We start from the raw sequence: 23046 nt of genomic DNA, 5'->3' as shown, positions 1-23046 counted from the left end.
GCCATGACACTCTCACAGCTCTCGTACTGCATCATGGTCACAAGCCTCTCAAACAACCACCATGTGTAATTATTAAACATTATGGACAAAAAGCAACGAGGTGAAACTGTCACATCTTGAAAAAACACAAAATGTTTAGCTTTGAAAGCTTTATAAGCTATTCAAGATGAAATCTTATTTTGAAATGCCTACATGGTAGCGCTCCTTCCTGCTCCTGCCGTCGTGAAAGGCAGCAGCAGAGGGAAGCGTCTGTGTGCACAACCTCATGGTCAGTGGTCTCTGTTCAAGGAGCAGAGCTGAAAAGGTTTCATTTCATTCTAATGTTTTTAATCAAGGTATTACATCATGGCTAAAAGAGAAACAACATCGTTCACACATCCAACACCCCTGTAACACACGTGTACTTTGTGGATGTATCTGTGGATGTATTTTTATTTTAATAACTCAAGTGGACAGTGCAATGGAAATTAAACTCGTCAATTTCCTTCAGTGGAAAACAAATGTGATGTGAAACACTTCAATGTCTTTCAGTATCTATTCAACAGAAACTTGGAAATAATTCAGCTGAATGGGCAGAGCTCTTCACCACAGATGGTTCGGAGTACTGACCCGGAAAAGATGGTTCACATGAGTTTTATATATCAACAATTATTCTTTGAAATGGTTGCCCTTCCCTTGTCCTCTCCCCCGCACTGTCCTCAGTGTGCAGACGGGAGACGGGCCTCGGTACCCAGCCTGCCGCCTGAGAAGGAAAAGTGATAGCCCAAAGGAAGAAACAAGAAAATAAAAAAAATAAAAAATCAACAGCAAGGCCGAGCTGCGTGTCCACGTGTGCATGTAAAGAGGCCGAGGATGCAAAGTCCCAAGCAAGATGTGAATGTTGGACACAGCTGTGGACAGACAACTTGACCTCTGCTTTAAACAGCTTCCATGGACACATTTGACTTCTGGATTTTCATCAAAATTAGGTTGGAAAAAAATAGCTAATTAATCAGATCAATATTTTATTCTGTGAAATAAGCTTTCAACTCAATATAGCAGTACAAACCTATTGAAGTCTGTCTGTGATTTCCTTGCTGTTAATTTGTCCCCAAACTACTGATTCCTGAAATGGAAAAAAAAGGTTTTAAAATGGGTTACGTTAAATTAGTATTAGGGTATATTTATATACATCTATCTCCGGTATATTCTCTATCTAGTCGTCATCATCAGAGGCAGCCAAACAGAAGAGTGCTCTATATTCCTACGTAACACGAAGGCAGCAGAGGATCATTTACCGTAAACACTGCAGGTACTTTCCGCGGAAGCAGGAAGTTTTCAGTCGCTCTAGTTTCAGGTGTCGTGGTTCGGACCTCTTGCGGACATGTTCCTGGGTGGCAGGGCCGTGGACTGACACTCTTCTCCCTTCACCATGACTCTTCTTCGACCCGGTGTGGTGGCATTGTGTGTGTCGCTGGCGGCCGCGGTGACGGTGTTACCGTGGCCTCCTCTCACCTGCTCCCGACAGGTAACGTGAACGCGCCGCGCGAGGCATCTGTCGTCGCGTGTTAGCAGCTCTTTAGCCTTTTAGCTCCTTTAGCCTTTTAGCTCCAGTGGTGTATAAAGTACCCAAAAGCCATACTTGAGTACAAGTACCTTACTGGACAATAACAGTGAATACAGTGAATACTACTTTGGTAGAAGTCTTAAAGTATCTGATATTTACTGTACTTAAGTATCAAAAGTGGGTCCCTTGGTACCGGTCCATGGTCCCTTAGTATCGGTCCATGGTCCCTTGGTACCGGGCCGTGGGTCCCTTGGTATCGGGCCGTGGGTCCCTTGGTACCGGGCCGTGGGTCCCTTGGTACCGGGCCGTGGGTCCCTTGGTATCGGTTCATGGTCCCTTGGTACCGGTCCGTGGGTCCCTTGGTACCGGGCCGTGGGTCCCTTGGTATCGGTCCGTGGTCCCTTGGTACCGGGCCATGGGTCCCTTGGTATCGGTCCATGGTCCCTTGGTACCGGGCCGTGGGTCCCTTGGTATCGGTCCGTGGTCCCTTGGTACCGGGCCGTGGGTCCCTTTGTATCGGTCCCTTGGTACCGGGCCGTGGGTCCCTTGTTATCGGTCTGTGGTCCCTTGGTACCGGGCCGTGGGTCCCTTGGTACTGGGCCGTGGGTCCCTTGGTACCGGGCCGTGGGTCCCTTGGTACTGGGCCGTGGGTCCCTTGGTACCGGGCCGTGGGTCCCTTAGTATCGGTCCATGGTCCCTTGGTACCGGTCCGTGGGTCCCTTGGTACCGGGCCGTGGGTCCCTTGGTATCGGTCCGTGGGTCCCTTGGTACCGGGCCGTGGGTCCCTTGGTATCGGTCCATGGTCCCTTGGTACCGGGCCGTGGGTCCCTTGGTATCGGTTCATGGTCCCTTGGTACCGGTCCGTGGGTCCCTTGGTACCGGGCCGTGGGTCCCTTGGTATCGGTCCGTGGTCCCTTGGTACCGGGCCATGGGTCCCTTGGTATCGGTCCATGGTCCCTTGGTACCGGGCCGTGGGTCCCTTGGTATCGGTCCGTGGTCCCTTGGTACCGGGCCGTGGGTCCCTTTGTATCGGTCCCTTGGTACCGGGCCGTGGGTCCCTTGGTATCGGTCTGTGGTCCCTTGGTACCGGGCCGTGGGTCCCTTGGTACTGGGCCGTGGGTCCCTTGGTACCGGGCCGTGGGTCCCTTGGTACTGGGCCGTGGGTCCCTTGGTACCGGGCCGTGGGTCCCTTAGTATCGGTCCATGGTCCCTTGGTACCGGGCCGTGGGTCCCTTGGTACCGGGCCGTGGGTCCCTTGGTATCGGTCCATGGTCCCTTGGTACCGGGCCGTGGGTCCCTTAGTATCGGTCCCTTGGTACCGGGCCGTGGGTCCCTTGGTACCGTGCCGTGGGTCCCTTGGTATCGGTCCGTGGTCCCTTGGTACCGGGCCGTGGGTCCCTTAGTATCGGTCCATGGGTCCCTTGGTACCGGGCCGTGGGTCCCTTGGTACCGGGCCGTGGGTCCCTTGGTATCGGTCCATGGTCCCTTGGTACCGGGCCGTGGGTCCCTTAGTATCGGTCCATGGTCCCTTGGTACCGGGCCGTGGGTCCCTTGGTATCGGTCCATAGTCCCTTGGTACCGTGCCGTGGGTCCCTTGGTACCGGGCCGTGGGTCCCTTGGTATCGGTCCATGGTCCCTTGGTACCGGTCCATGGTCCCTTGGTACCGGGCCGTGGGTCCCTTGGTATCGGTCCATAGTCCCTTGGTACCGTGCCGTGGGTCCCTTGGTACCGGTCCGTGGTCCCTTGGTACCGGGCCGTGGGTCCCTTGGTATCGGTCCATGGTCCCTTGGTACCGGGCCGAGGGTCCCTTGGTACCGGGCCGTGGGTCCCTTAGTATCGGTCCATGGTCCCTTGGTACCGGGCCGTGGGTCCCTTGGTATCGGTCCGTGGTCCCTTGGTACTGGGCCGTGGGTCCCTTGGTACCGGGCCGTGGGTCCCTTGGTATCGGTCCATGGTCCCTTGGTATCGGTCCCTTGGTACCGGGCCGTGGGTCCCTTGGTACCGGGCCGTGGGTCCCTTGGTATCGGTCCGTGGGTCCCTTAGTATCGGTCCATGGGTCCCTTGGTACCGGGCCGTGGGTCCCTTGGTATCGGTCCATGGTCCCTTGGTACCGGGCCGTGGGTCCCTTGGTACCGGGCCGTGGGTCCCTTGGTATCGGTCCGTGGTCCCTTGGTACTGGGCCGTGGGTCCCTTAGTATCGGTCCCTTGGTACCGGGCCGTGGGTCCCTTGGTACCGGGCCCTGGGTCCCTTGGTCCCTTGGTATCGGTCCGTGGTCCCTTGGTACCGGGCCGTGGGTCCCTTAGTATCGGTCCCTTGGTACCGGGCCGTGGGTCCCTTGGTACCGGGCCGTGGGTCCCTTGGTATCGGTCCATGGTCCCTTGGTACCGGGCCGTGGGTCCCTTGGTATCGGTCCGTAGTCCCTTGGTACCGTGCCGTGGGTCCCTTGGTACCGGTCCGTGGTCCCTTGGTACCGGGCCGTGGGTCCCTTGGTATCGGTCCATGGTCCCTTGGTACCGGGCCGAGGGTCCCTTGGTACCGGGCCGTGGGTCCCTTAGTATCGGTCCATGGTCCCTTGGTACCGGGCCGTGGGTCCCTTGGTATCGGTCCGTGGTCCCTTGGTACCGGGCCGTGGGTCCCTTGGTATCGGTCCGTGGTCCCTTGGTACTGGGCCGTGGGTCCCTTGGTACCGGGCCGTGGGTCCCTTGGTATCGGTCCATGGGTCCCTTGGTACCGGGCCGTGGGTCCCTTGGTACCGGGCCGTGGGTCCCTTGGTATCGGTCCATGGTCCCTTGGTACCGGGCCGTGGGTCCCTTAGTATCGGTCCATGGGTCCCTTGGTACCGGGCCGTGGGTCCCTTGGTACCGGGCCGTGGGTCCCTTGGTATCGGTCCATGGTCCCTTGGTACCGGGCCGTGGGTCCCTTAGTATCGGTCCATGGTCCCTTGGTACCGGGCCGTGGGTCCCTTGGTATCGGTCCATAGTCCCTTGGTACCGTGCCGTGGGTCCCTTGGTACCGGGCCGTGGGTCCCTTGGTATCGGTCCATGGTCCCTTGGTACCGGTCCATGGTCCCTTGGTACCGGGCCGTGGGTCCCTTGGTATCGGTCCATAGTCCCTTGGTACCGTGCCGTGGGTCCCTTGGTACCGGTCCGTGGTCCCTTGGTACCGGGCCGTGGGTCCCTTGGTATCGGTCCATGGTCCCTTGGTACCGGGCCGAGGGTCCCTTGGTACCGGGCCGTGGGTCCCTTAGTATCGGTCCATGGTCCCTTGGTACCGGGCCGTGGGTCCCTTGGTATCGGTCCGTGGTCCCTTGGTACTGGGCCGTGGGTCCCTTGGTACCGGGCCGTGGGTCCCTTGGTATCGGTCCATGGTCCCTTGGTATCGGTCCCTTGGTACCGGGCCGTGGGTCCCTTGGTACCGGGCCGTGGGTCCCTTGGTATAGGTCCGTGGTCCCTTGGTACCGGGCCGTGGGTCCCTTAGTATCGGTCCATGGGTCCCTTGGTACCGGGCCGTGGGTCCCTTGGTATCGGTCCATGGTCCCTTGGTACCGGGCCGTGGGTCCCTTGGTACCGGGCCGTGGGTCCCTTGGTATCGGTCCATGGTCCCTTGGTACCGGGCCGTGGGTCCCTTAGTATCGGTCCCTTGGTACCGGGCCGTGGGTCCCTTGGTACCGGGCCCTGGGTCCCTTGGTCCCTTGGTATCGGTCCGTGGTCCCTTGGTACCGGGCCGTGGGTCCCTTAGTATCGGTCCCTTGGTACCGGGCCGTGGGTCCCTTGGTACCGGGCCGTGGGTCCCTTGGTATCGGTCCATGGTCCCTTGGTACCGGGCCGTGGGTCCCTTGGTATCGGTCCGTAGTCCCTTGGTACCGTGCCGTGGGTCCCTTGGTACCGGTCCGTGGTCCCTTGGTACCGGGCCGTGGGTCCCTTGGTATCGGTCCATGGTCCCTTGGTACCGGGCCGAGGGTCCCTTGGTACCGGGCCGTGGGTCCCTTAGTATCGGTCCATGGTCCCTTGGTACCGGGCCGTGGGTCCCTTGGTATCGGTCCGTGGTCCCTTGGTACCGGGCCGTGGGTCCCTTGGTATCGGTCCGTGGTCCCTTGGTACTGGGCCGTGGGTCCCTTGGTATCGGTCCGTGGTCCCTTGGTACTGGGCCGTGGGTCCCTTGGTACCGGGCCGTGGGTCCCTTGGTATCGGTCCATGGTCCCTTGGTACCGGGCCGTGGGTCCCTTAGTATCGGTCCCTTGGTACCGGGCCGTGGGTCCCTTGGTACCGGGCCGTGGGTCCCTTGGTATCGGTCCGTGGTCCCTTGGTACCGGGCCGTGGGTCCCTTAGTATCGGTCCATGGGTCCCTTGGTACCGGGCCGTGGGTCCCTTGGTATCGGTCCATGGTCCCTTGGTACCGGGCCGTGGGTCCCTTGGTACCGGGCCGTGGGTCCCTTGGTATCGGTCCATAGTCCCTTGGTACCGGGCCGTGGGTCCCTTGGTACCGGGCCGTGGGTCCCTTAGTATCGGTCCATGGTCCCTTGGTACCGGGCCGTGGGTCCCTTGGTACCGGGCCGTGGGTCCCTTGGTACCGGGCCGTGGGTCCCTTGGTATCGGTCCATGGTCCCTTGGTACCGGGCCGTGGGTCCCTTGGTATCGGTCCATAGTCCCTTGGTACCGTGCCGTGGGTCCCTTGGTACCGGTCCGTGGTCCCTTGGTACCGGGCCGTGGGTCCCTTGGTATCGGTCCATGGTCCCTTGGTACCGGGCCGAGGGTCCCTTGGTACCGGGCCGTGGGTCCCTTAGTATCGGTCCATGGTCCCTTGGTACCGGGCCGTGGGTCCCTTGGTATCGGTCCGTGGTCCCTTGGTACTGGGCCGTGGGTCCCTTGGTACCGGGCCGTGGGTCCCTTGGTATCGGTCCATGGTCCCTTGGTATCGGTCCCTTGGTACCGGGCCGTGGGTCCCTTGGTACCGGGCCGTGGGTCCCTTGGTATCGGTCCGTGGTCCCTTGGTACCGGGCCGTGGGTCCCTTAGTATCGGTCCATGGGTCCCTTGGTACCGGGCCGTGGGTCCCTTGGTATCGGTCCATGGTCCCTTGGTACCGGGCCGTGGGTCCCTTGGTACCGGGCCGTGGGTCCCTTGGTATCGGTCCATGGTCCCTTGGTACCGGGCCGTGGGTCCCTTAGTATCGGTCCCTTGGTACCGGGCCGTGGGTCCCTTGGTACCGGGCCCTGGGTCCCTTGGTATCGGTCCGTGGTCCCTTGGTACCGGGCCGTGGGTCCCTTAGTATCGGTCCCTTGGTACCGGGCCGTGGGTCCCTTGGTACCGGGCCGTGGGTCCCTTGGTACCGGGCCGTGGGTCCCTTGGTACCGGGCCGTGGGTCCCTTGGTATCGGTCCGTAGTCCCTTGGTACCGTGCCGTGGGTCTCTTGGTACCGGTCCGTGGTCCCTTGGTACCGGGCCGTGGGTCCCTTGGTATCGGTCCATGGTCCCTTGGTACCGGGCCGAGGGTCCCTTGGTACCGGGCCGTGGGTCCCTTAGTATCGGTCCATGGTCCCTTGGTACCGGGCCGTGGGTCCCTTGGTATCGGTCCGTGGTCCCTTGGTACCGGGCCGTGGGTCCCTTGGTATCGGTCCGTGGTCCCTTGGTACTGGGCCGTGGGTCCCTTGGTACCGGGCCGTGGGTCCCTTGGTATCGGTCCATGGTCCCTTGGTACCGGGCCGTGGGTCCCTTAGTATCGGTCCATGGTCCCTTGGTACCGGGCCGTGGGTCCCTTAGTATCGGTCCCTTGGTACCGGGCCGTGGGTCCCTTGGTACCGGGCCCTGGGTCCCTTGGTCCCTTGGTATCGGTCCGTGGTCCCTTGGTACCGGGCCGTGGGTCCCTTAGTATCGGTCCCTTGGTACCGGGCCGTGGGTCCCTTGGTACCGGGCCGTGGGTCCCTTGGTATCGGTCCATGGTCCCTTGGTACCGGGCCGTGGGTCCCTTAGTATCGGTCCATGGTCCCTTGGTACCGGGCCGTGGGTCCCTTGGTATCGGTCCATAGTCCCTTGGTACCGTGCCGTGGGTCCCTTGGTACCGGTCCGTGGTCCCTTGGTACCGGGCCGTGGGTCCCTTGGTATCGGTCCATGGTCCCTTGGTACCGGGCCGTGGGTCCCTTAGTATCGGTCCATGGTCCCTTGGTACCGGGCCGTGGGTCCCTTGGTATCGGTCCGTGGTCCCTTGGTACCGGGCCGTGGGTCCCTTGGTATCGGTCCGTGGTCCCTTGGTACTGGGCCGTGGGTCCCTTGGTACCGGGCCGTGGGTCCCTTGGTATCGGTCCATGGTCCCTTGGTACCGGGCCGTGGGTCCCTTAGTATCGGTCCCTTGGTACCGGGCCGTGGGTCCCTTGGTACCGGGCCGTGGGTCCCTTGGTATCGGTCCGTGGTCCCTTGGTACCGGGCCGTGGGTCCCTTAGTATCGGTCCATGGGTCCCTTGGTACCGGGCCGTGGGTCCCTTGGTATCGGTCCATGGTCCCTTGGTACCGGGCCGTGGGTCCCTTGGTACCGGGCCGTGGGTCCCTTGGTATCGGTCCATAGTCCCTTGGTACCGGGCCGTGGGTCCCTTGGTATCGGGCCGTGGGTCCCTTGGTACCGGGCCGTGGGTCCCTTAGTATCGGTCCATGGTCCCTTGGTACCGGGCCGTGGGTCCCTTGGTACCGGGCCGTGGGTCCCTTGGTACCGGGCCGTGGGTCCCTTGGTATCGGTCCATGGTCCCTTGGTACCGGGCCGTGGGTCCCTTAGTATCGGTCCCTTGGTACCGGGCCGTGGGTCCCTTGGTACCGGGCCCTGGGTCCCTTGGTATCGGTCCGTGGTCCCTTGGTACCGGGCCGTGGGTCCCTTAGTATCGGTCCCTTGGTACCGGGCCGTGGGTCCCTTGGTACCGGGCCGTGGGTCCCTTGGTATCGGTCCATGGTCCCTTGGTACCGGGCCGTGGGTCCCTTAGTATCGGTCCATGGTCCCTTGGTACCGGGCCGTGGGTCCCTTGGTATCGGTCCATAGTCCCTTGGTACCGTGCCGTGGGTCCCTTGGTACCGGGCCGTGGGTCCCTTGGTATCGGTCCATGGTCCCTTGGTACCGGGCCGTGGGTCCCTTGGTATCGGTCCATAGTCCCTTGGTACCGTGCCGTGGGTCCCTTGGTACCGGTCCGTGGTCCCTTGGTACCGGGCCGTGGGTCCCTTGGTATCTGTCCATGGTCCCTTGGTACCGGGCCGAGGGTCCCTTGGTACCGGGCCGTGGGTCCCTTAGTATCGGTCCCTTGGTACCGGGCCGTGGGTCCCTTGGTACCGGTCCATAGTCCCTTGGTACCGGGCCGTGGGTCCCGTGGTACCGGGCCGTGGGTCCCTTGTTACCGGGCCGTGGGTCCCTTGGTACCGGGCCGCTGGTTTACGCAGCAGAAGAAAGCATTGCCAGGATTCTGTGTTCCTCATGATCTATTTAATCTATCAAAAGAAAAAACATATTAATTCATCAAAAACTTTAACCTAAATGAACAAAACATCTACAATAATAAACAATACTACTTATAAATACAATAACTAGGCTGTAGCTCATGGGGGTCGTCCTGAAACCACAAGGTAGCCGGTTCATCCCTGGTCTCCTCATAGAGATCCCTGGTCTCCTCATAGAGATCCCTGGTCTCATAGAGATCCCTGGTCTCATAGCGATCCCTGGTCTCATAGCGATCCCTGGTCTCATAGCGATCCCTGGTCTCATCGAGATCTCTGGTCTCCCCATAGAGATCCCTGGTCTCCCCATAGAGATCCCTGGTCTCCCCATAGAGATCCCTGGTCTCCTCATAGAGATCCCTGGTCTCATAGCGATCCCTGGTCTCATCGAGATCTCTGGTCTCCCCATAGAGATCCCTGGTCTCCCCATAGAGATCCCTGGTCTCCTCATAGAGATCCCTGGTCTCATAGCGATCCCTGGTCTCATAGCGATCTCTGGTCTCATCGAGATCTCTGGTCTCCCCATAGAGATCCCTGGTCTCCCCATAGAGATCCCTGGTCTCCTCTCATAGCGATCCCTGGTCTCATAGAGATCCCTGGTCTCATAGGGATCCCTGGTCTCCCCATAGGGATCCCTGGTCTCCCCATAGGGATCCCTGGTCTCCTCATAGAGATCACTGGTCTCCCCATAGAGATCACTGGTCTCCTCATAGAGATCACTGGTCTCCTCATAGAGATCCCTTGTCTCCTCATAGAGATCTATAGTCTCCCCATAGAGATCTATAGTCTCCCCATAGAGATCCCTGGTCTCATATAGATCCCTGGTCTCCCCATAGAGATCCCTGGTCTCATGGAGATCCCTGGTCTCCTCATAGAGATCCCCAGTTTAAGTTTAAACACATCACATAAATAGCTCCTACAACACACAGTATTGGACATTGGACCCAAGACTTTTTTTAAAGGTGTTTGTTCTTTTCTGTAAAGCACTTAGTGTGGTTGGTGAAACCTTGGCAGAGTTTATATTTATAAGATTGACAATACTACAATTGAAATGTATAATCTCTTTTCTCCTGTTTTTCCTGCAACAGGGTTTGAGATGTACGGTCACCACAAGTGAGTGACTTTGACTTCCTCATTCCTACGATTGTCACTTCCTCATTCCTACGATTGTCACTTCCTCATTCCTACGATTGTCACTTCCTCATTCCCTACCTTGTTGAGCACAAAGAGAAAGCAGACTGCTGTTCGGTGTTCTGTCGCTAACGTTCACACATTTCGAGTTTGGATTCTGAGCGCTTTAAATCATATTGTTAGACAGTAATATTAGCGTACTTTATCTTGAAGATGTGAAGGATATGAAACGAGCTGTCATGCCTGTGTGCAGGTAACTGTCTGGACAGTGACTGGCTGAAAGGGAAGTGGTACACTCCCAGCGGTCCAGAGGGGCTGCAGGTGGGCGTGGCCACCCGGCCGGATGAGGCGGGTCACCTGCACCCGGTGCTGGTCGCTAACTGGAGCATACGGGATGACGGTGAGTCCGGCTACTGCTCGGGTATGACGGAGAACCAGAGAGAAGGGCATCACTGTTCCATTCCACTGGGGACTGAGTGGAGCCGTGACCTCACTGTCTCCTCACTGTGTCTCCTCACTGTGTCTCCTCACTGTGTCTCCTCACTGTGTGACCTCACTGTGTCTCCTCACTGTGTCACCTCACTGTCTCCTCACTGTGTGACCTCACTGTCTCCTCACTGTGTCTCCTCACTGTGTCTCCTCACTGTCTCCTCACTGTGTCTCCTCACTGTGACCTCACTGTGTCTCCTCACTGTCTCCTCACTGTGTCTCCTCACTGTGTGACCTCACTGTCTCCTCACTGTGTCTCCTCACTGTGTCTCCTCACTGTGTCTCCTCACTGTGTGACCTCACTGTCTCCTCACTGTGTCTCCTCACTGTGTCTCCTCACTGTGTCTCCTCACTGTCTCCTCACTGTGTGACCTCACTGTCTCCTCACTGTGTCTCCTCACTGTGTCTCCTCACTGTGTCTCCTCACTGTGTCTCCTCACTGTGTCTCCTCACTGTCTCTCCTCACTGTGTCTCCTCACTGTCTCCTCACTGTGTCTCCTCACTGTCTCCTCACTGTCTCCTCACTGTGTCTCCTCACTGTGTGACCTCACTGTCTCCTCACTGTGTCTCCTCACTGTGTGACCTCACTGTCTCCTCACTGTGTCTCCTCACTGTGTGACCTCACTGTCTCCTCACTGTGTCTCCTCACTGTGTCTCCTCACTGTCTCCTCACTGTGTCTCCTCACTGTGACCTCACTGTGTCTCCTCACTGTCTCCTCACTGTGTCTCCTCACTGTGTGACCTCACTGTCTCCTCACTGTGTCTCCTCACTGTGTCTCCTCACTGTGTCTCCTCACTGTGTGACCTCACTGTCTCCTCACTGTGTCTCCTCACTGTGTCTCCTCACTGTGTCTCCTCACTGTGTCTCCTCACTGTGTCTCCTCACTGTCTCCTCACTGTGTGACCTCACTGTGTCTCCTCACTGTGTCTCCTCACTGTCTCCTCACTGTGTCTCCTCACTGTGTCTCCTCACTGTGTCTCCTCACTGTGTCTCCTCACTGTCTCTCCTCACTGTGTCTCCTCACTGTGTCTCCTCACTGTCTCCTCACTGTGTCTCCTCACTGTCTCCTCACTGTCTCCTCACTGTGTCTCCTCACTGTGTGACCTCACTGTCTCCTCACTGTGTCTCCTCACTGTGTGACCTCACTGTCTCCTCACTGTGTCTCCTCACTGTGTGACCTCACTGTCTCCTCACTGTGTCTCCTCACTGTGTCTCCTCACTGTCTCCTCACTGTGTCTCCTCACTGTGTCTCCTCACTGTGTGACCTCACTGTGTGACCTCACTGTGTCTCCTCACTGTCTCCTCACTGTGTCTCCTCACTGTCTCCTCACTGTGTCTCCTCACTGTGTCTCCTCACTGTCTCCTCACTGTCTCCTCACTGTGTCTCCTCACTGTGTCTCCTCACTGTGTGACCTCACTGTGTGACCTCACTGTGTCTCCTCACTGTGTGACCTCACTGTGTGACCTCACTGTGTCTCCTCACTGTGTGACCTCACTGTGTCTCCTCACTGTGTCTCCTCACTGTGTGACCTCACTGTGTCACCTCACTGTCTCCTCACTGTGTCTCCTCACTGTGTCTCCTCACTGTGTGACCTCACTGTGTGACCTCACTGTGTCTCCTCACTGTGTCTCCTCACTGTCTCCTCACTGTGTCTCCTCACTGTGTCTCCTCACTGTGTGACCTCACTGTGTCTCCTCACTGTGTCTCCTCACTGTGTCTCCTCACTGTGTCTCCTCACTGTGTCTCCTCACTGTGTGACCTCACTGTGTCACCTCACTGTCTCACCTCACTGTCTCCTCACTGTCTCCTCACTGTCTCTCCTCACTGTGTGACCTCACTGTGTCTCCTCACTGTGTGACCTCACTGTGTCTCCTCACTGTGTGACCTCACTGTGTCACCTCACTGTCTCACCTCACTGTCTCCTCACTGTCTCCTCACTGTGTCTCCTCACTGTCTCCTCACTGTGTCTCCTCACTGTGTCTCCTCACTGTCTCCTCACTGTGTGACCTCACTGTGTCTCCTCACTGTGTCTCCTCACTGTGTCACCTCACTGTCTCCTCACTGTCTCCTCACTGTGTCTCCTCACTGTGTCTCCTCACTGTGTCTCCTCACTGTGTGACCTCACTGTGTCTCCTCACTGTGTCTCCTCACTGTCTCCTCACTGTCTCCTCACTGTGTCTCCTCACTGTGTCTCCTCACTGTGTCTCCTCACTGTGTGACCTCACTGTGTCTCCTCACTGTGTGACCTCACTGTGTGACCTCACTGTGTCTCCTCACTGTGTCTCCTCACTGTGTGACCTCACTGTGTGACCTCACTGTGTCTCCTCACTGTGTGACCTCACTGTGTCTCCTCACTGTGTCTCCTCACTGTGTCTCCTCACTGTGTCTCCTCACTGTGTGACCTCACTGTGTCTCCTCACTGTGTGACCTCACTGTGTCTCCTCACTGTGTCTCCTCACTGTGTCTCCTCACTGTGTGACCTCACTGTGTCTCCTCACTGTGTCTCCTCACTGTGTGACCTCACTGTCTCCTCACTGTCTCCTCACTGTGTCTCCTCACTGTGTCTCCTCACTGTGTCTCCTCACTGTCTCCTCACTGTGTCTCCTCACTGTGTCTCCTCACTGTGTGACCTCACTGTGTGACCTCACTGTGTCTCCTCACTGTGTCTCCTCACTGTGTCTCCTCACTGTGTCTCCTCACTGTCTCCTCACTGTCTCCTCACTGTGTCTCCTCACTGTGTCTCCTCACTGTGTCTCCTCACTGTGTCTCCTCACTGTCTCCTCACTGTGTCTCCTCACTGTGTGACCTCACTGTGTCTCCTCACTGTGTCTCCTCACTGTGTCTCCTCACTGTGTCTCCTCACTGTGTCACCTCACTGTGTCTCCTCACTGTGTCTCCTCACTGTGTCTCCTCACTGTGTCTCCTCACTGTGTCTCCTCACTGTCTCCTCACTGTCTCCTCACTGTGTGACCTCACTGTGTGACCTCACTGTGTCTCCTCACTGTGTCTCCTCACTGTGTGACCTCACTGTGTCTCCTCACTGTGTCTCCTCACTGTGTCTCCTCACTGTGTCTCCTCACTGTGTGACCTCACTGTGTCTCCTCACTGTGTCTCCTCACTGTGTGACCTCACTGTGTGACCTCACTGTGTCTCCTCACTGTGTCTCCTCACTGTGTCTCCTCACTGTGTCTCCTCACTGTGTCTCCTCAGGCAGCGTCAGCTCCCTCACAGCCACTGAGCTCCATGTTCTGGTTCTGTCCACCAACCAGAACCTGTGTGTCCGGTTCTCCTTCCAGGACACACTCTCAATGAGAAGTCTGACTGGGGATAAGGTGGGTGCCGTTATACAATATGTGACCATTATAATATTCTATTTGTATACATAAAAGGAGCAAATATTTCATGTTTTTGCATGATTTTATGATCAACGGACTCCGAACCTTTTGTTGTTGATTTTTTTTTTAAACGTTCCTGCTGGTATGATCCCAGTTCATAACATCAGAACAGTTTTAGCAGCTTACTTTCTTTCTATGGCGACAGTTACAATCAGGATTGTAGAGGTGGAGCTCATTTACATAATTAAACAGTTTATATGTTACTCATAAGAAACCCATGATTGACAGCTGAGAGGTGTCTTAACAGTCCTGGATGGGCAGTGGTGATTTTAATATAATAGTAGTGACCCCCTTGCCTATCAAAACAAGTACTGATTGCTTTGTCGCATGCAAAATATTATGAAATATTTGTTTCCAAAACAAACAGAGCACAGCTACTTTCTCTGTCCTAAAACTATTTTATAAATCATAGACAAAAGAAATCACAACATTGATCTTCATTATTGCACGGCCAACACCAGTTTGCTTCTGCACTGCATCACGTGACCCTCCTGGTTATATTCACCTCTTCGCTGCCAGCTTTAACAAAGTAAAACAATAACAACATGGCTCTTGCAGTAATAATGATTATCAAATTAAATTGTATAAGCCTGAAGTTTAAATTTGGCCTTTGCTATCTTGACTTTTTACAACCAGTGAACGAAACTCATCATATTAGGACTGTAGAGACGCCATGTAGGATAGTAGCCTGTCAATCACCTTTAGCCCCGCCCTAAAGCGTCCCCTGCTTTATGGTCCGTTTGACTCTAAATGACCATCATGTACTAAATGACATCATGCTGTATTGAAGAAGACTTGAAACTAGAGATTGAGACACAAACTCATGTTTACAATGTTTACTGAGGGAATACATCAAGACAGTCATTTATATAGACTTCCATATAATCTGAATTATTTTTGGAACTGCAGGAGTTACCCCCTGCTGGTCGTAGAGAGAATGCAAGTTGAAGTCAGAAAGAGAAGTTTCCGCCTGGTTATCGGTAGTGCCGGTTGAGAGCAGTGAGTGAGGAGGCAGTGACGGTATAAAACAGGTCATTAAAAGGGTTTTGACAAAGTGTGAGTAGCTTTAGCATGCAGCCATATCTGGGCACCCAAAATATTCTGCAGTTTATGCAATGAAAAAGATCAAGGCCGAGAGGGAAAAGCACTTTTTCATAGCTTCATGGTGAGCAGTTTGTGATTGGTCAAGTGGGTCAGAAAGGGTCCATGTTGTGTTTCAGTGGTCGTTCTCAGCTAACATGCTGGTGCTGGACCCTGGGCAGACGTACCACGTCTCTGTCTTTAACATCCCCAAACCACAGCCTGGCCACAGCAGCTACGACGTCAGCACCGATGTCACCGTTCCTGGTGAGTGGAAGTCCAACCAGTGGTCGTTTTTATAGAAACACGAGTTGATATACTTCCGTTCATGCTTACCTTTTATTTTATTAAATGTATTTACACATCTGTGTTCAGTCAAATCTCTCCAGTTTTCTTATCTGTTTGTTTTTAACACGCGTTATTAATATGTGTGTGGTAGTTTGGAGCCGGTTAACTGGAATATACAAGATTATGTATAGTGTGTACATACTGAAATATGAAGCAGCTGAAAAGGTCACCAGCAGCTTGTGAAGTCGTAGGCGAGCGTACAGATCTGATGTCTGCAAACCACAGATTACAGATGACTCTTACAACTCAACACAATTTCCTAACCTCCAAACAAGTGTTCTAGGTGAAATGAATTAAACGGGGCGTCTTCTCTTTGCACAACGCTTTGCCTCTTGACTTGACTGATGAAAGTGTCTGGTTTGCGCAGGTTGTCCAGATCCCACAATGCAGATGACTGAGTTTTGCATGGAGAGAGGTGAGTCCTGACCGCTCAGCCCAGTGAGAGTGAGTACATCGCTTCTAACATGCTGCCTGCTGCTGCGCCCTAGGGAGTCTGTGGCGGCCCGACATCCGCCTGACTCGGGTCACTGCAGTCCGTGGAAGATCCGCTCTGGCTGTCGGCTTCACTCCCAGCACGCTCTGTGAGGAGTACATGGTTATTGTGAGCTGCTCCGCGAGCCAACATGTAGAGCACACGACATCCAAGGTGAGCTCACATCCTCCCTCTGGGTTTGGGTCGCAGGAGGCTCTCGCATAGAAGAGGATTGGACTCATTTCTGCATGTGCTCATTACTACATCCTGTTTTGAACCTCAGCTCGTTGTTGGCCTCGTTCTTTGTCTGATGTCAGTACAGGAAACTGTCCGGCCTCGCTGTGCAGCATACGTCCACTGATGGTAGAAAGGCTGCTCATTGTTTGTGCTATAAAACTGTCTTTACCAATAACTATATGATGACATAAGGCAGGATGAGGTTTTCGACCCACTGGGAAGCACACGTGACCCACTGAGACGTGTTTCTCATACAGACCAATTCAATTCTGAAGCTTATTTAATGTTGTGATAATAAGTAGGGCTGCAACTAACGATTATTTTATTAATCGATTGATTATTTTTTTTGATGAATCGGATTAAAAACATAATAATCAAAAAAGCATTAATTTCCAACTCTTTAATCAAAAACAGAAGTGACAGTGCAACATGTTCAGAAAGCACAAGCAGGTTGCTCCTTGAACATCCCTGAGCTGTTCATTAAAAAGATAAAATAAAAACGGCATGTTTCACCACGTTACGTTTTCTACAAGCAAGACTGAACTGTAACGGAACCTAAAGTAACTTTAACACAATACACAACCCAAACACGTTAGCTAACGTGATAGCAAGCTGACTAGCTTAATTAAAAACAAGTTAGAGGGACATGAAGACGCTGTAGACATCTTAACGCTGATTGGCCGAGACTCGACACGTCAAAGATGTTCTGTTGAAGATCACGACCTCAGCTTTTCTCCGTCTCACTCCCATCTCAGAAACGCTGGCGGCCAGTTGCTCCGCTCTTCTTTTCTTCTCCGTGACTTATTGACTTATTGACTTATTGACTTATTGACTTATTGACTGCCGTAATAATCGCGCGACACAAAGAATCGATGATGAAAGTCGTTGCCAACACTTCTGATAATCGATTTTATCGATTTGTTGCCCTAATTATGATGAACTTCATTTGTATACACCTTTCATACAATAAATGCAGCACAAATGGTTTTACAATAAGAAAATAAGTATATGTATACATATAGAAGTATATGTATAGAATAATCATTTAAATCCTAATTAATGGAAAATTAGATGGAATATAAAACACTCTTTATAATAATAGTGCAAATAAGATAAACATAAGCTGAAATAGAATACATGGAATGTATAACACAAGGTCGAAAATGAACCCACTGAAGAAAAACAATAAAATACATTTGCAGCATAGACATACACATCAATAAACATGCACAGCATAAAGGGATTGGAGAACCTTCTCTTCAACTTGAATTAAGATTGCATGTCCAGCTCTATCATAACATCAAATATAAATATCAGATTTAGCAGCTCAGAGGAAAGCCAGCAACAGTTTATAATTGGTCAAAACCATCAGCCATCAAAGAAAGAAAAATCAGAATTTTATAGAAAGAAGATAATATTTATAATATTTTAGTTTTTCTTGTAAATGTCTGACTTTGAAGTCATGAACTGCAGCGGCCTGATGGCACATCGGTCATCTAGTTGTGCCAAAGAAGGTGCACATGTGGTGTTGGCATGGTGCCAACACCACCAAACTGAACTGACAGAATCCTCCTGAGCATTCAGTGTTGATGATCTCAACATGAAGCTGAATGCTCAACATTTGAATAATTGTGCTCTTCTCTGTTGTTCTGCGCCTGATGCAAGTCTCTTCTCCAGGCGGATCCCAAGACTCTGAATGTAACATTCAGACTCGATAGCTGGCCAACAGTTTGCTGCCAGTTTGATGTTGAGGTAAAATATGTGTAGTGTATTTTTTGAGATGGCAATAACCCTGCGTTCTCTATGATCGTATTTACTAACATGACTTTATTCTTCGCTGCAGATCAAACCTTTTTTCCCACAATGTGGCCAGGACTGTGTCCGTCGAAAGGGGAGAACTCTGGATATCTGTCATGGTATGTTGGCCGCTAGCCATGATATTGATATGATTCATGTATGCTGTGGAGGAGCTCTTTGGTCTCTTTGCCTCCTGGCCGGGAGGATTTGTCCTCTCGTGTGCCATATTCTCTTCATTTTGTAATAATGGATTTACTAGTGCTCCGCTAGCTCATGTGACATTTGAATTAGTTGTATAACTTCTGAAGGTAGTTGGTGGCACCAGATCTTTAGAAAGGGCTTCATAGCAAAGAATGAATGCATACTGAATTAAAAATGTTTAGGATTTTCTTTTGATTTCACCTCACCCATTTTTAATTCTTTTGTGTAGGTCCATTCCATACAATCCCAATATAAATCCATTTTAATATCAGGTTGTAATGCCACGCCATGTGGGGTGAACTTACTGAACGTCTTTATACATCCCAGAGGGGGAATGTCTTCTTTAAATGAGTGCAGGTAAATACAAACCTGAGGAGCATGCAGCCACACCTGCTTTCCACAACCCTTGTGAGTGGAAATGGTCAGAGCAAACTCTGCGCTCCACGTTTCTACTTCCTCCACATCCTGTGTCTGCTGAAGCCCAGCGATCTGTGATGAAGAGGAAGTGAAGTTAAAGCCTGAAAGATGAGCGCCGATAGATCGGCTTAAGCCAGAAAATGCATTCGCCTGTTAAAGGAATATTTAGTTTTCTGTAGATTTCTAATACCAGCGCCTACTTCTGCGGTGCACCCCCACAGTGTGGTGTGTGGGTGCACCGCCAATGGCATGTGCTCTCTCACAGAATGTCTCCTTTCCTAACATGCGTGTTTACTCAATTACCTCTTCTCCGCCTTCTTCCTTGTTCCCTTGAATGTGAGTGGCTGAGCCCTTCATTTATTATAATGAGGGGAAAGCCCTGTTTTCCACACGTTATTGCAGGGTGAACACAGGTGTGGGTGATAAAGTGAGTTATAGTCCCATTCTATTTTGTGTGTCACAGACGTTCTGAAGTTCATGTGAAATACAGCTGTGTTTACCTGCAGTGTCAGCTGGAATGGCGGCTGTGTGAGAGTTTGTGATATATATAAATACAAGTGACCTGACTATTGGAGAAATTCAAATAACTCGTTGGCTGTAAGAGAATTATGTGAATTCATCCGTTAGTGAAGAAATGTACTTGCTTGTGGCGCTGGAGGAAAAGTAATTCAAGCGATGACTGGAGCGTCGTCAGCGCGACTAAAACAAAGCAACTGGTTCTGGTTTCCCCAGCAGAGCCAACGGAGGCCCCCGAGGTCCCCGGGGCCACGTTCGTGGTCCTGGGAGTGGTGTCCATGTGTGTGGTGGCGGCAGCTGTTATGTACGTCCTCTGTCGAAAGCAAGGTTGGTCCTAATATTTTGATCTATCAAGTTCTGACTTTAAAATGAATCAGATTTCAATGAGAAACATGTATTTAGTGTGTTATGGGTTCAAAGGAGCCACGTTTGGGGAATCGCATGGCTCTTAAGGCTATGAGGCTGACAGATCTCCGTGGGGGAGTTTTGTTAAGTTGTTTCACGTGAAGACATTTCTTTTTGAAAAGACATGATGTAACGAGCGTGTTGCTGGGCATTCATAGGAACACGAGGAGTAACTTTTGGTTGCTTATCATATGAACTGTTGTGTGACCATTACAATATGTTTACATCGTAAATAGTTGTTTGCTGCTTTATCAATGATCCGATGTTTTGCATATAGCACCTTTTTAAAATGCTCTCATCCTCTTTCAGGCAAACCCGGTGTCCCTGCATCACCTGTGCCAGGTGAGCCAGTATTTTGGGATCCGCAGCTTGAGCCTCCCAAAGTGCTGGTCATCTACTCCCACGACCACCGCCTCTACAGGGACGTGGTGCTGAAGCTCTGCGCCTTCCTGCAGGCCAAGTGCGGCACCAAGGTGCTGGTGGACCTGTTGGACTCCACCTCGGTCAGCATGGTGGGGCGCCTCCGCTGGCTCGAGTGGCAACGCCAGCAGCTCAAAAACCCCTCCGACAAGATCCTGGTGCTGTGCTCGCAAGGCGTCCAGGCAAAGTGGAGGGCCATGTGCGGTCAAGGCCGGGTGACCCTGAGGGAAGACGTTCTCTCCCCTACCGACGACACGCTCACTCCCTTTCTCAACCTCTTCCTCCCGGACATGCACCAGGCCGGCATGCTGGGGAAGTACTTGGTGGCTTACTTTGACGACATCAGCAGGGAACAAGACGTGCCATCGGTCTTTGACATCGCAGTCAAATACAAGCTGATGAAGCATTTCGAAGAGCTGTATTTCCGCATCTTAGACATTGAGAAGTATCAGCCGGGTCGGGTCAACCACATCAAGGGCATTGGTGGGGATGAGTATTTTGACTGTCCGTCAGGTAGAGCCCTGAAGGACGCCATCGAAGCCTTCCAGGCCTACCAGTTGGAAGATCCCGACTGGTTTGAGAAAGAGTGTGTGAGCGATGAGGAGGAGGTCATGACCGAGGCGAACCGACTCCTAGACCAGCTGCAGATCCCTGCAGTCCTAGAGTGTGTTCCTCTAATCCGAGATGGGCTTCCTGTCTACGTCCATGAGGTAGAAATGAATGAGAACGGTGACGGTCTTCTCGTGCTGACACCTGAACTCAACCCACTGTCGTCAATGGCAGAACTCAAACCAGTAGTCAACCCGTATCTTTCAAACCTGGCTGAGGTGTTGACGGATCCTGTGCCTCCACACGGCCCCGGGGGGCCACAATCTGTCTACATACTCGAGCCTGTTATGAACAACCTGCAACCACCAAGACGGGACGGCCTCTCCCTGCAGGCAGAACCCTTCGGTCAGATCCCCACAGAGGATGAGGAAGAGGACTCCCTGCTACGCTCTGCTTGTTGGGAGGAGAGAGGCTCGTCCCCGCAGGACTCCCGGAACTCAAAACCTCAAGAAGCTTTGTGTGCCAGCATGCTGAGGCAATACTTCCATCAATCCGAAATCGGCCACTCTCAGCCTGCAGAGATGGAGGAGGACGAGGTTCTGAAGCCCGGTGGAAAGGGTCCAAGCACTGGATCTGATCAGGGCTACATCTCCAAGATGTCCTCCCAGCACGAAGGCCCTGTCAACGAGGATCCACTGGGGGCGCTGAGGAGACTGCAAGAAGAGCTCTTTCAGAAGAATTTTGGATACTGTGACTCTGGTCCTGAAGGGAACTGATGCTCGCAGTCAGACTTGGGTATTTACCCTCCCCTGACTTTAACCTGTGAGGACACAATGCATAGAACATCAGTCAAGTGTGAGGCTCCATGTTAGTTGATGATTTTCTGGATGTAATAACTCCTATATTATCTTTGTATTATTGTTATTTGATCAAAACAGATGAAGACAAATCAACATGGTCATAGAAGACAGTTACCCACCGTCTGTCACTTGAAATGTATTATTTGATTTCATTTTGAATAACACAAAAAACATTTGGCCCGGACAACATCTGAGTCCTGGATAGTTCCTGACAGGAAGTGTGTGAGCGGTGAGCGTCCTCCAGGAATCAGCAATACGGTATATTGTAAATAACCTGTTGTGTTAGGGTTACACTTTGTTTGATAATGAAGGTTACACAACGTATCTTTGTGTCGGGGTCAGTCATTTTCCACAGTTATACAAATATCAAACACAAATCACTTTGTCCAGTTGTTTCCTCAGATTGATTTAATACTGTCTTACATCTAGAGTACATGAAGTCATTATATCAGTACAGATAAACAGCACAACGTCACGGCACAGGTGAACCCTCTGGAAACAACAGCAACGTTTCTGTAAACCAAGTTTGAGGAAAAAGAAAGTCTACACGAGACGAGTGTTCAGATGTCACTGGAGGCTAAACATCAGACTGTTGCATGATGGGCCTTTTGCATATCAAGTCCATGAATTAAAGGCCCACAACACCGCAGGTTGAAGTTCGAGGTCCAGAAAGCCGCTTACAATAAGCACAGACATTGAGGGCCTTTTCAGCAGCGTAGGTACATATACAAGCATGTAGCAGATTACTGGCACCAGCAAATAATACTAAATAGTATCAAATATTACATCTGAAATACTTTGACAATATATGACAAGCAAGTACCGAGTGTCAGTGCAACATGAGAAACAAAGAGAGCGTGCACATTGCTCTGTGATCTGTCTTCCCCCAGAGGTCACATCAGGTCAACTTCATAACAATATATGCATTCAACCTTTTTATTGCATCTTTGAGTTACTATTTGTTCGGGAAATTGTGAAAGGTATTTTGACACAAATAATGTCGACATCACTTTCAACCCCGTCTCATGGTCCACATCCACAGTGGTCATGAGCGGGGAGCTTCCACTACGTGTGGAACGTATGTGATGACATCACCATGACGTCACATGTCACAGCTGAAGACGGGACAGTAAATAAACTGCAGAACCGACTCCATCAGCTGTCTGGGGACACACAGGGTCCACAGGGAAGAGGTCAAAGGTCACCGAGCAGAAATCAGTGGATGGCTGGAGAGAGATCAGGGAGGAAGTTCATCTGAAAGTTTGTGGACACATAGGACCGGCCACATGGTGCACAGAGCAGACTCAAAGAGGCAATGAGCATAAGCCAAATATGACTAAAAACATGATGTTCACTGTGGTGGTTTAGTTTTAATGTTGTATTTAAATGATGAGAAACTAGGAGCTTTCTGGAAGGTTGGCAAACATGTGAAACATTACCCAAAATATCAGCAATAATGAAACGGGTGTTGGGCATGAACTTGACAAAACTGTGTATTGAGCTTCATGCCTTGACTTCATGACTTCAGCCCGACCTCTGACCTGATCACTGATCACTGATGGTAGCAAACAAAGTGAACAGATGCCTCAGTTAATTCAGCTCCAAATAATGGGCACTAAAATCCATTTGACCCATAATGCACAATGTATTTACTGTACTTCATACTTTGATCTGCCATGTTTGTTATATGCAGATTACTAGGTTTATGGAGGACAG

At 52.5% G+C, this 23046-nt stretch overlaps 1 protein-coding gene across 1 annotated transcript; it reads left to right on the top strand.

Moving 5' to 3' along the window:
- Nucleotides 1–192: 192 nt before the first annotated feature.
- il17ra1a (interleukin 17 receptor A1a) lies at nucleotides 193–21648 on the top strand (the record flags this gene model as incomplete). Its single annotated transcript, XM_079236015.1, has 12 exons — nucleotides 193–268; nucleotides 9171–9569; nucleotides 9662–9817; nucleotides 10396–10542; nucleotides 13844–13965; nucleotides 15249–15375; nucleotides 15824–15871; nucleotides 15945–16102; nucleotides 17843–17917; nucleotides 18009–18081; nucleotides 19313–19423; nucleotides 19811–21648. The coding sequence occupies 12 exons, from the start codon at nucleotides 193–195 to the stop codon at nucleotides 21244–21246; spliced, it is 2928 nt and encodes a 975-aa protein (XP_079092141.1). The 3' UTR covers nucleotides 21247–21648.
- Between the last annotated feature and the right edge of the window lie 1398 nt (nucleotides 21649–23046).

Source organism: Taurulus bubalis, assembly GCF_910589615.1.
Source record: "Taurulus bubalis genome assembly, chromosome: 20".
Lineage (NCBI taxonomy): Eukaryota > Metazoa > Chordata > Actinopteri > Perciformes > Cottidae > Taurulus > Taurulus bubalis.
Note: the sequence above shows the minus strand (reverse complement) of the source record. Positions and strands in the feature narration are given on the sequence as shown.